At 34.0% G+C, this 12,841-nt stretch overlaps 1 protein-coding gene across 6 annotated transcripts in view; it reads right to left on the reverse strand.

Moving 5' to 3' along the window:
• The window catches only part of EVI5 (ecotropic viral integration site 5), a 223,954-nt gene that overhangs the window by 108,267 nt on the left and 102,846 nt on the right, over positions 1–12,841 (reverse strand). For all 6 annotated transcript variants that reach the window (XM_088791322.1, XM_019752853.3, XM_019752838.3 and 3 more), the window contains exon 10: positions 7,343–7,403. In XM_088791322.1, coding sequence (XP_088647448.1) covers positions 7,343–7,403 — 61 coding nt within the window. The remainder of the gene's footprint in view (positions 1–7,342; positions 7,404–12,841) is intronic.

The raw sequence follows: 12,841 nt of genomic DNA on the forward strand, positions 1-12,841 counted from the left end.
ATTTCAGGGTTGGTTACCTATTAAATTTCAAGTGTTTCTGTCTTTTTTTGGACTAGTATCATAGTATTTTGGTAAAACTTTGTAATGCCTTTTTATATTTGGTAGAACTAATTTCTCCCTTTGTTATATTGTTTTATTCTCCCCAAACTTTAACTACCAGTGTATTAAATTAGTTAAGAGACTGGGTTTTGAAGTTACGCAGGTTTAGGTTCAAATCCTCATTGTACAATTAACACCGGTGCATGTCATTCAATGTCTTAGAATCTCCATTTCCTCACCTGGAAAATTCGAGTAATAACACCTACAGTGATATCAGAAGAATTCAATGAGCTAGCACAGCATTTAATACATACCAAACACTTGGTTATAGATCAGCATTGCTTATATTTTTAAAGTTAGGCAATATTGTTTTATTATTTTTGTCTAGGTATTTAATTATTATTTAGATTTTTCATTTCTCTGGAATACTGCAGGGAATTAAATTTGCCTGGATTTGTTAATGTGCATTTTGTGGGGAAATTCATGTTTACACAACATGTGGTTATTTTGCCTTTACCTTTTATTCATCTTTTTAAAATGACTGTATGCAAAGTTTTTCAGTGTTTATTTCTTAGGTTCTATTCTACTTTTCATTTAGGTTATTCTTAGGTATGCTTTTATTTTTATTTTAAATGAAACCTCTTCAAAGATACTTTTGTAATGTTTATTGCTGATAAATAGGAAAGTTAATGACGAAAATCTATCACAACCAATTTCTCACTAACTTTTTAGTATCTTTCTCTTTAATCACATTGATCTGGAACTAATTAAAAGTGTTTTCTAAACTTTTAAGTGAAAGCCACAAAAAGAAACACCAATAGATATGCACACTTAAAAATAAATATAAGAGAATTTTTTTGACCTACCAAACTAGAAAAGAAAAAACGAAACAGAATGAGAGCAAGAAGGAAATACCTAATGTTGGCAAAGTATTAGTGAAATGGAATCTCACTGCTAAGAAGGATATACTCTGGAAATATTCTGTAGAAAATTTACTTAGTACATATAAACACCTTACAAATGCTGATATCCTATAATTCAGTAATTCTACTTTTTACAACTGGCTAAGGAAATTCAAGGTGCCAAAAAACTTTATATACAAGATGCTAACTATAAGCATATTTGTAATGAAAAAAGCAAGAAACAAATATCCTAAAATAGGGAAATCTTGGTTTTAAACAACCACTCTTCAACTCTCATCTCCTATTCTCTCCTACTTACTTATTTTATGACATAACCCAAGCTCAACAATCCTTCTCATAGGGAAAATCCAGGTTGCCCATCAACTTTTCATTGTTCCTCACTCCTTGCTTCTCTCCTTACTAAGTTTAATTTCTAATCATTATAGACTTTCCCTTGCTTTTATCCTCCCTCCCCCATCTGTTTCTAAGTAGTTAGTATATACTTCCTGGTGAAACTACTATTCTGAGCCAACATACTGACAACTCTGTGTCTGTACCTATGCAAATATGACCAAAGAGAAATACAACCATGATTCTTATTTAAATTAATAATCACTAAATTCATTTGGACTCAATGCATCCTAGCAACAAACAGTATTTGCTTAGTCCATTCCTTCTCCTCTCTTAGATCACTGTTTTATAATTAATTCCTCTTCAAACCAGCAACGCTCTAACCTGGTCTTGCTTACGATTTCACTGGAAAAAACTGAAGCAATCAGGAGAGAATTTCACAAACTCTCACAATCACATCTTATATTTTACCTCTTTTTGCTCATATATTTTGTTTTCTCTCCTGTTATTGTGCATTAACTCCTTGTTAAACCAAGTTAAGTCTCCTATTCATGCACTAAATCCCATACCCTCCTGACTCCAGCAATTATCTTGTCATTCATACATCATTAGTTTTTCCTACTTAATTATTACCATAAAAACATGTTTTTATGTACTTGTACTTCTTTCTACCTTAAAAAAAGAAAAACAAAACAACATAAATCACCTTTCACTCTTTTCTCTGGTATTCTCGTGCTCTGTTGCTTTATCCTCATCTTCTCAACCTTTATCTTTATTTTCACTTTTTTATCTTTATTAAATTTGTTGGGGTAACATTGGTTAGTAAAATCATACGGGTTTCAAGTGTACATTTCTGTAATATATCATCTACATATTGTATTGTCTGTTCACAACCAAGTCAGTTCTCCTTCCAGCATCATCTATTTGACCCCCTTTACCCCCTTGTAACCACTGAACTGTTGTGTTTACTGATTTTTTTGTTTGTCTTGTTCGTTTCTTGCTGTCAGTTTTATATGCCACAAATGAGTGAAGTCATATGGCTCTCAGTTTTTTCTGCCTGACTTATTAAATGTTGGTTTACACTCAGGCTCAATTCTTGAACTTTCTTCTCTATTTTATCTACACTCATTCTCCAGGTACTCTCATCCACTCTCATGGCTTTAATATTATCATTGTGTCAAGTGCTGCCAAATTTATATTTCTATTGAGCCTATCCTCTTTTAACTCCAATTCTAAATATTCAAGGGGCTACTTAAACATCTCCTAGGAATCTCAGATTTAAAATATGCAAAATTAGGCTCCTCGTATTCCTCCCCAAACCAGATGCTCCTGTGGTCTTCCCCATCTTGGAATGGGAACTCCGTTTTGCTCTGGCCAGAAGGCTTGATTCCTGTCTCCCTCGTACCGCCACATTCAGCCAGCTTTACTGTTAAAATCTCTACAGAATCCAATCACTTATTACTACCCCAGTCCAAGCCACCATCATCTCTTGCCTGTATTACTTCATTAGCCTTGTTCGTAGTCTCCCTGCTTCTCTAGTTTTTGCCTCCAGCAATCTACTCTCAACACAGGAGCCAGAAGGATCCACTAAAAACTTAGGTCAGATCTTGTGCTCCTATACTAAAATCTCCGATTGCTAATCAGAGTTAAAGCCAAAGTCTTCATTCACATGGTCAACAACACCCTAAATTATCTGCAATGTGCAATATCCTTTTTTTTCTTCCACTGAATTTTCACACACAAAGAATTTGTTCCACCATGATAAAAATTTGTCTCAAAACTAGTGTTGGACTTTGAGTTTCCAGAATCCTTCCATTCCATTCTCTGAACTTCCTCACTGCTGAAAAAAGTAGAACTGAGTTGTTCTACCCAGGAGACTATACAGAACAGAGCAGAGAACTTTGAGCATTATGCATTCAACAAACATATTTAAGTGCTGGAACATGAGACTCAGTTTCAAGAAACGAAAAGATAAGACACAGGTGCCACCTCAGGGCGCTCATAGTGTAGCCAGGCAGGATAGACTTGAAAACAAATAGGTATAATCAATTGAACTAAGCTGAGTGTAAAAGTAAAATGGTCAATTTTATTGGGATGGGGTAGCCAGCTTAGGCTTTACACAGAAGGTGAAGCTTCAGCTGATTCCTGAAAGATACTGGTTGAGATATGCAGAATAACAAGGAGAGGTTACGAAAGAGAATCCCAGGAAAGAAGGGCGGTAAGTAAGGGAGCATGGTGAGATTGGGAAACTGCAAATAATTTGGAGTGGAGAGTGTTCTTGAGGACAACATGGGCAACACCTTACCTCCTATCACTTTCCTGGTCACTCATGTTGTCCCATCCATAATGGCCTCCTAGCTATTTCTCATCAGGCACACTCCCAACCAGATTCTGCTCCCCTTCCAGATACCTGTATATCTAGCTCTCTTGCTTCCTTCAGGTCTTCATTCAAAAGTAACCTGGTCAACTTCCCTAAATTTTCAATCCAAACAACACCTTTTTGTTTTCCCTTCCTTAAGGTATTTTGTTCTCCTGTTTAACCCTTATCATCGCCTAAATACTCTACATTTTACTTTACTGTTTATTGTCTGACTTCTGTACTAGAATGTAAACTCCATGAAGGCAGGAATTAGTTTGTTTTCATAAACACATCTCAAATGCTTAGAATAGTACTTGGACATGTAAGTAGACACTATAAATATCTGTTAAATGAATGAATGACTTATGAAATAAATTATGCTACTGCATGCAACCCCTCTGGACATTATTATGCAGCCATTAGTTTTTTAATGAAAAGTTCAGAATGCCACAGTGAAATGGGCATCCAAATCCTTCTCACATTACCAATATATTAGTCTCTCTTAGAACGCTGCACAGCATATACACTGAACACATATGGCCTTAAAATAACACACACAAATCTGAGTTCAAATCCTTGACTTTCACTGTTTTCTAGCAATGCGACCATTAGCATATTATTTGAGCTCTCTGAAGCTTAGATTCTTCATGAAAAGATGATAAGAAACCTTTCATAATACTATTGCATGGATAAAAGGAGAAAATAATGTATGATGGTCCTTCATATATTAAGTGTTGAATAAATGTGAGTGTCAATACTAATACCTCACATTGATTGCTAAAGATAATTACTGGATGATTTAGATAATATTTGTCATGATTTCTTTTTTATAGGCCAGGCAGTGGATGTACAAGTACTTTTATATTCTCTGTTTTTTAGCATATCTGAAATATTTCGTAATTTTTGAAATAAAAAATATTTAATTCCTGACTAAAAACCAGTTAGAATTTCTAACACCTACCATTTTCAGGGCTTTAGATCTCTATGCCCCAAAGCATTAATTTATACATAAATACTAGATTATCAGTTCTTATGTTCGTCTTAAATAGAGTGGGGGATAAAGGTTTTTCTTTTTTAAAGATTTGTGGATTACCTTAACATAAGCTAAAATTTTAATATTTCTTACCTCCTCCCCCTCAGGTGTAATATCAATAGATTGGAAGAAGATACTGATAAAGATGTTTCGATTAACAAAAAATTTCATACAGTAAAATGTAAGATTCTCCATATGAAAGCACTATTATTAAAATCTTCCTATAACACTTTTAGAGAAGGGGTGGAAAATACTAAAAAGTCACGTCTTGGTCAGGGAGCTGACCAACAGATACAATTCTTACAATAAAAGGTCACCAAACCAAAGGTCTTAGAATTTTAATTAAAGTGACAACAATGGAAACCTTAAATACATTGTATAACATCAAAGGCTGATTTTTTTTTTCACTTCTGTATTAAAACGTCAAATAATTGATGATCATACTATGTGCGTATGTAAAGAACTGTACAACACTGTGCCTGAAAGCTTTTGAGAACTAAGGCAAGAAAGTACTAGTTTAAGAGAACTGACTCCATTGTAAAAGGGACCTTGGGGGGAAGGGAGGAGAGTGAATAAGGAAGTGGCATATCAAATAATACATGGTTAATTGCTTGTAAATAAGGTGGTCATTTGATCATGGCTGATCCTATAAACAAGGTAGTCATCTGATTATAACTGACATGAGTTGCTAGGTCCAAGTGAAAAACCAGACATACCTAAACTTAAAGAGAAAAAAAGTGCAGTCACACAAATTGTTTTGGCTTTGTGTTTGGAGCAGGAAGGAGGATTGAAGAAAGAGATAAAAAGGTACAAGCGTAAGACAGAACTATGTGGAAATAAGATGTTATAAAAGGAACACACTACCTTTGAGATCAGCATATTTATTTACCTGATATGTCCCACTAATATTTTTATCTTTCTGTTTTCCCCCCGATTCTTCTCTATAAATAACTTTATGCCATCTGTTTTTACCTACAACACATGGAGCTGGCACGCAAAAGTATTTTGTAAAGTAAGTGAACCATAACTTTCCACAAAAACCAAAATTTGGAAAAAACTGCAAATAAAGACTAAAATCTGCTAAAGATCTTTTTGAAAAGGCCTTTTGCTATTCCTACATTCATGTGACTTAATTTTAGCAGAAACTTCTTCAAGAGCAAGAATTGTTCATAGACTTGAGTTTTGTTTTGTTTTTTTTCCCCCCAATAACTTTGCATGGAGAATTGAACAGGATGGCTTCCCCATCCTCAGATTCTTGATTTGCAGTTCCGAATATTCCTGGTATGCGATAACCCATACTCTCTCCCCACTCATCAGGATGACGTACTTTTTACTTTCAGTAGGTTGAAGTGGAGGGTATGATTTAATATTACCCTTACTCATGGTACCTAAAAGAAAAGCAAATGGTAGAGCAGCAGTTGGGTGACAGAAATTTTAAAAAGGAAGGAAAAACATCCACAAGGATCTTTTCTTTCTGTCTGTCTGCCTCTCTCTCTTTCTCTCTCTGAAAAATGTAGAAGTATTTATTTCCAATTAATAGGAATAGGTGACAGATGGAAATAAACATCTAGAGAAGGGAGACAGAGTTGATGAGAGAGAGGTCAGTCACATAGAAAAATAGTCTCCCAGGAGGCTTCTGAGGAGGACCGCAGCAAGGAGTACGAACAGAACCCATTCCCTTGTAAAAAGGACCTGTAGGGTGTGAGTAATATAGTGGTATTTTGTAGCAAGGCTGAACTAATACAGGGCTAATTAATTGTGAATAAGGTGGTCATCTAATGTCTTGCCAGGTCCAAATCAAAATTCAGACAGATACACCCAAACAAAGAGTTAAAAAAAAAAATGGAGTCACTCAATAACAATTGTTTTATTTTTGTTTCCTTTTTTTTTTTGGGGGGGGGGGATGGGGGAATTAAGAAATAAGGAATTGGCTCAGCCAGAGTTCCCTCACTAACTCATGCTCCTACTCATCATCCCCGTCCTGAAACACCAGCATAAAGCCAATACAACTTTCCTTAACTCTAAGCTCAAACAATACCAAAAATCCCCAACTTAAGAATTTCTGGCCTTACAGGCAGAACGAATAAGAATTTTAAGGTACACATAGGAATTTATATGTCCTTTAAGTTTAAAATCTACCCATTTCTCTGGAGAGTAGTTCAAAAGTATAACCTTTACTGAGTGATGAAAAGTTGAATTAGCCCAAGCTTCCTGCATCCCCAAGACAGCCATAGTGAGTTCTAGTGCAATGATTTGCTGTTTGGTCTACCTTAGACTATACTGCTGTTAGTCTCAGCACACTGTAATTATCTTCTCTGCAACTTTTAAAAATATGCTTAAATGGAATGATAATTATGTTTCCCGTGGAAGTATTTTCTTCTGATAACCTACCAACATACCTAGAAAAAGGGAAAAGCTGCACTCTTTTACAGTAGAATGAAAACCACTCTAGTCACATTGTTCTGGTTTTTGAAATATCTGTTTTTAACTATAATTCGTGGGATGGCAAATAAATGTATCAATAAATAAATACAAACATCACTGCTAAATGTAATACAGGTAGGTAACAAATATATTAACATAACCTAACATCTATGGCCAAATAACTGACTTCAATCAATTTATGTTCAGCACTTTTAAAAGTCCTGAGAAGCTTACTTTAATTTCAACTTGCTCTTCCATTTCTTTAGTTTTTATTGTAGTGTATTCCTTTTCAAGCCTAAGAAGGAAAAAAAAAAAAAAGGTATGTTTTCATTCCAAAGTAGTTATTAAATTATAAAATTTAAAACTATATATTAACCCAAAATATACTTTCATTAGATTCCCCCAACTTATAACTTGAGATAATTGATATGAGAAAAAATCATCTAATCACATGAATTCTTACAAAAAATTACTTCACAAATAACAAAAATAAGACCCATACAAAAGTAAACCTTATAAAGTAAAATATATAAGGCACCAAACAGAGAATTGAGTTCACAGATTCTATTCAGTATTCGGCTTTAAATTTACCCATTGTCCCCCCTCAAATTAAAATACATCTGTAGAGTTCAACTGAATGTTAACCAAAAAAAAAAAAAAAAACTCAACAACAGGGATGCATTCTGAGAAATGCATTGTTAGGCAATTTCATCATTGTTCTAAAGCTTAGGGACCATGAAGAAAAAAATACAAGATTAAATCAAACACAAGAAAAATTGATGCAATTGAGAGATGCAGTAAACACAAGATACATGAGGCTGTTGCTGGGGTAACATGGCATACTGTTTTACAGGAAACTGTTTTTTTAATAAGTAGAAAGCATGCATTCTAAAATAATGATTAAAAGAATACTAACATAAACCAGTAACACAGTTGGTTATTATCATTACCAGTATTATGTACTGTACATACTTGTATGTGCCATACTTTATACAACTGGAAATGCAGTAGGTTGTTTATACCAGCATCACCATAAACATGTGAGTGATGCATTGCACTATGACGTTTCCATGGCTACAACATTACTAGGTGACAGGAATTTTTCAGCCCCATTATAATCTTATGGGACCACCTTTGCCTATTCCGTCCATTGTTGACCCAAAACATCCACATTACATGACGCATGACTGTACTAAAATTGACTAACAAATTTAAAATGGGGGAAAGGGGCAACTATTCCTACCAAAAGAAACACAATTAATAAATGTAGAAGAAATGAGGCAAATATAAAAATCACCATTAGAAATCCACAACAGCAACTGCCACAGGGAAGAAAAATCAATGGATGCTAAAAACAGTGGGTAAAAGTTTAATAAGCATAGTCTCAAAGTATTTCTCCTAAAATATTTAACAATTACAAAGGGAAAAATGGTAAATTTGTAGTACAAAATCCTAGCAGACAACATCTGAGCCAACTGATCATGGTTAACATCGCCAGTATTACATTCTGACATCATGTACCCCTGGTTAGTATGTACCGAGAAGGGCACCTTGCTTCTGCGGTATCCTTCCCAGTAATGCATACTCTCAACATAATCAAGAGAAATCATCAAACAAACCCAAATTGAAGGACATTGTACAAAATCACTAATTAGCTCACTTCAGAAGGTCATGAAAGACAAGAAAAGACTGAAGCACTGTCACGACTGTAGAAAATAAGAAATGAAAAACAAATATGATATACTATTAATGTTAATATCAAGTTTCACAACTCCAAATATTAACAAGGCCAGGCCCCAACTATGTCTTATAGCTGCTTTTAAAAATGAAATTCTGCCTCAAAAACCAAAAACCTATTATGTACTATAAATATAAAATCTCATTTAGCTCAGTGTAATTTTTTATTGGGGTAAAATACATACAACATAAAATTTACCATCTTAACTATTTTTTAATGTATAGGTTAGTAGTATTAAATACATTTAGAATGTGCAGCCATCACTACAGTATGTCCAGAGTGCTTTTCACCTTATAAAACTGAAAATCTACCCATGAAATAACACCCCATTCTCCTCTTTCCCTAGACCCTGACAACCATTTTGTGTTCTCTATAACAATACTAAGTGGCTCATATAAGTGAAATCATACAGTATTTGTCCTATTGTGCTTGGCTTATCTCTGTTAGCATACATGTTCCCAAGGTTCATCCATATTATACCCATGTCAGAACTACCTTTCTTTCTAAGGCTTAATTGTCTTGTATTATACATACAATGAATTTGATCGTATTTATACTACACATTTTGCTTATCCATTCATCCATGGATGGACACTTCAGTTGCTTCCCTGTTTCAGCTAAAATGAATAATGCTGCTATGAACATGTGTGTACAAATATCTTTTTGAAACTTTATTTTATTTTTTTGGAATATATACCCAGAAATGTAAATGCTAGATTATATGGTAATTCTGTTTTCAATTTTCTGAGGAATTGCCATACTGTTTTCCATAGCAGCTGCACCATTTCACAATCCCACCAACAGTGCACAACGATTCCTATTCCTCCATATTCTCACCAACACTTGTTATTTCCTGTTTTTTTGATAGAAGCCATCTTAATAGGTGTGGGGTGCTATCTCCCTGTGGTCTTAATTTACATTCCCATAATGATCAGTGATGTTGAGCATCTTTTTATTTGCTTATTTTATTGGCTATTTGTATATCTCCTTTGGAGAAATTTCTATTCAAGTCCTTTGCCCATTTTTTAATCCAGTTGTTTTTTGTTGCTATTGAGTTTTATTTCTCTATACATTCTAGATATTAATCTCTTATCAGACATGTGATTTGTAAATATCGATTATTTTCTCCCATTCTCTGGTTTGCCTTTTTATTCTGCACAAAATTTTAAAAATTTCATTAAGTCCAATTTGTCTATTTTTTCTTTTGTTGCCTGTGCTTTTGGTATTATACCCAAGAAGTCATTGCCAAATCCAAGGTGAGGAAGCCTTATGTTTTCATCTAAGAGTTCTATAGTTTTAATTCTTATATTTAGATCTTTGCTCCATTTTGACTTAAATTTTTACATATGGTGTTAGATAAGGGTTCAACTTCATTCTTTTGGATGTGAATATCCAGTTTTCCCAACACCATTTGTTGAAAAGACAACCCTTTCCCTATTAAATGGTCTAAGCACTCATCAAAAATCATTTGACCATGTATGTGAGGGCTTATTTCTGGACTCTCTACTCTATTCCATTGGTCTACATATCTGTCTTTATTCCAATACCACAATGTTTTGATTACTGTAGCTTTGTAGCAAGCTTTGAAATCAGTTAGAATGAGTCCTCCAGCTTTGGTGTTCTTTTTCAAGACTGTTTGGTTCTTTGGGGTTCTTTGAGATTCTGTACGAATTCTAGGATACAGTTTTTTATTTTAGCCAAAAAAAAAAATGTTATTGGGATTTTGATAGGGATTGTATTGCATCTGTGGTTCGCTTGGGCAATTTCATCATTGTTCAATATTAAGTCTTCCAATCAATGAACATAGAATGTGCTTCCATTTATTCATATCTTTTTAAATTTCTTTCAGAAATGTTTTATAGTTTTCATTATATAAGTATTTCGCCTCCTTAGTTAATTCCTAAGAATCTTATTCTTTTTCATGTTATTATAAATGGAATACCCTTCTTGGATTGATTGTTCATTGTTAGTGTACAGAAATGCAATTCATATTTGTGTGTTGACTTTGTATCCTGCTACTTTGCTGAATTCATTTATTAGCTATAACAGATTCTTGGTGTGTGTTTTTTGTTTTTTTTTACATCTTTGGGTTTTTCTACATGTCGTGTGCCAACAGAGATACTTTTCCTTTCCAATTAGGATGCCTTTATTTCTCTTCCTCGCCTAATTGACCTGGCTAGAAATTCCAGTACTATATTGACTAGAAGTGGCAAAAGTGGGCATTCTTGCATTTTTTCTAATCTTAAGATGAAAAGCTCTGTCTTTTTTACCACTGAGTATGATGTTAGCTGTGGTTTTTTCATATGGTTTTCATTATGTTCAGGTAGTTGCATTCTGTTCCGAGTTTGTTGAGTGTTTTTATCATGAAAGAGTACTGAATTTTGTCAAATACTTGTTCTGCATCAATTGAGAGGATTATGTGTTCTTTAGCTCCTTCATTCACTTAATGGGGTATATTGATCAATTTTCGTATGTTGAACTATCCTGGCATTCCAGAAATAAATCCTATCTGGTAGTGGTGTATAATCCTTTCAATATGCTGCTGAATTTGGTTTGCTAGTATTTTGTTGAGGATTTTTGCATCAACATTTATAAGGCATACTGATCTTTTAATTTTCTGTTCTTGTATTATCTTTATCTGACTTTGGTATCAGTGTAATGCGGGCCTCATAGAATGAGTTAGGAAGTATTCCCTCCTCTTTCGATTTTTGGAAAAGTTTGAGAAGTGGTATTAGTTCTTCTTTAAACGTTTGGTAGGATTCACCAGTGAAGTCAACAGGTAATGGGCTTTTCTTGTCAAAAGACATTTGATTACTGTTTCAATATTCTTATCAGTTATAGGTCTATTCAGATTTTATATTTTTTCGAGATTTAGTCTTGATCAGTTTTGTGTTTCTAAAATTTTTCCCATTTCATCTAGGTTATCCAAGTTGTTGGCACACAATTATTCATAGTACTCTTATACTCCTTTTTATTTGTGTTAAATTAGGAGTAATGTCCATTTTTATCTCTGATTTTATTAATTGGAGTCTTTTTTCCTCAGTCCATCTAGCTGAAGGTTTGTCAATTTTGATGATCTTTTCAAAGAATCAACTTTTAGTTGTATTTATTTTCTCTATTGTTTTTCTATTCTCTATTTTATCTCTGTTCTAATTGTTACTTCCTTCCTCTGTTAGCTTTGGGTTTAGTTTGTTCCTCTTTTTCTCGTTTCCTAAGTTATAAATTGTTGACTAGAGATCTTTCTTGTTTTTCACTGTAAACATTTATAGTTTTAAATTTCTCCCTTTGCACTGCTTTCACTACGTTGCATAGGTTTTCGAATGTTGTTTTTGCTTTCATTCATCCCTGTTTTCTAATTTCCCTAATGATTTCTTTTTTGATCCATTGATTATTTAAGAGTGTGTGTTTATTTCCAAAAAAATGGCAAAATTTCCTTTACTTTTGTTATTTATTTCTAAGTTCATCTTATTATAGCCGAAGAAGACACTTTGTATAATACATCTTTGTTAACCTATTGAGACTTAATTTGTGATCTAATGTATGGTCTCTTGGGAAATGTCCCATGTGCCCTTGAGAAGACAAACAAGTATCATATACCTAGCGTATGATGAACTGAGAAGATACAAAATCATTGGTATACCTGCCCAAAATGCCCACCGCAAATCATGAGGAACATTTTTATAAAACCCAAACTGTGGTAGTTTCTATAAAATAACTGTTCTGTACTCTTCAAACATATCAAGGTCAAGAAACACAAAGAAAGGTTCAGAGAGTGTTTCAGATTAAAGAAAACTGAACTGACATAACAACTAAACTCAATACATGATCCTGGGGTGCCTGGATTGTATCCAAGACTTGAGTGAAGGGGTGGGGAGTGTGTAAGGGTGGGAGTTGGGGGGTGGGTCAGAGGGAGAGACAGCTATAAAAAATATTGGAACAAGTGATAAAATTTGAACATGTACTGTGGATTATATAATAGAATTCTATCTATGATC

Source organism: Rhinolophus sinicus, chromosome 14, assembly GCF_057876585.1.
Source record: "Rhinolophus sinicus isolate RSI-liver-muscle chromosome 14, RSI-T2T, whole genome shotgun sequence".
Lineage (NCBI taxonomy): Eukaryota > Metazoa > Chordata > Mammalia > Chiroptera > Rhinolophidae > Rhinolophus > Rhinolophus sinicus.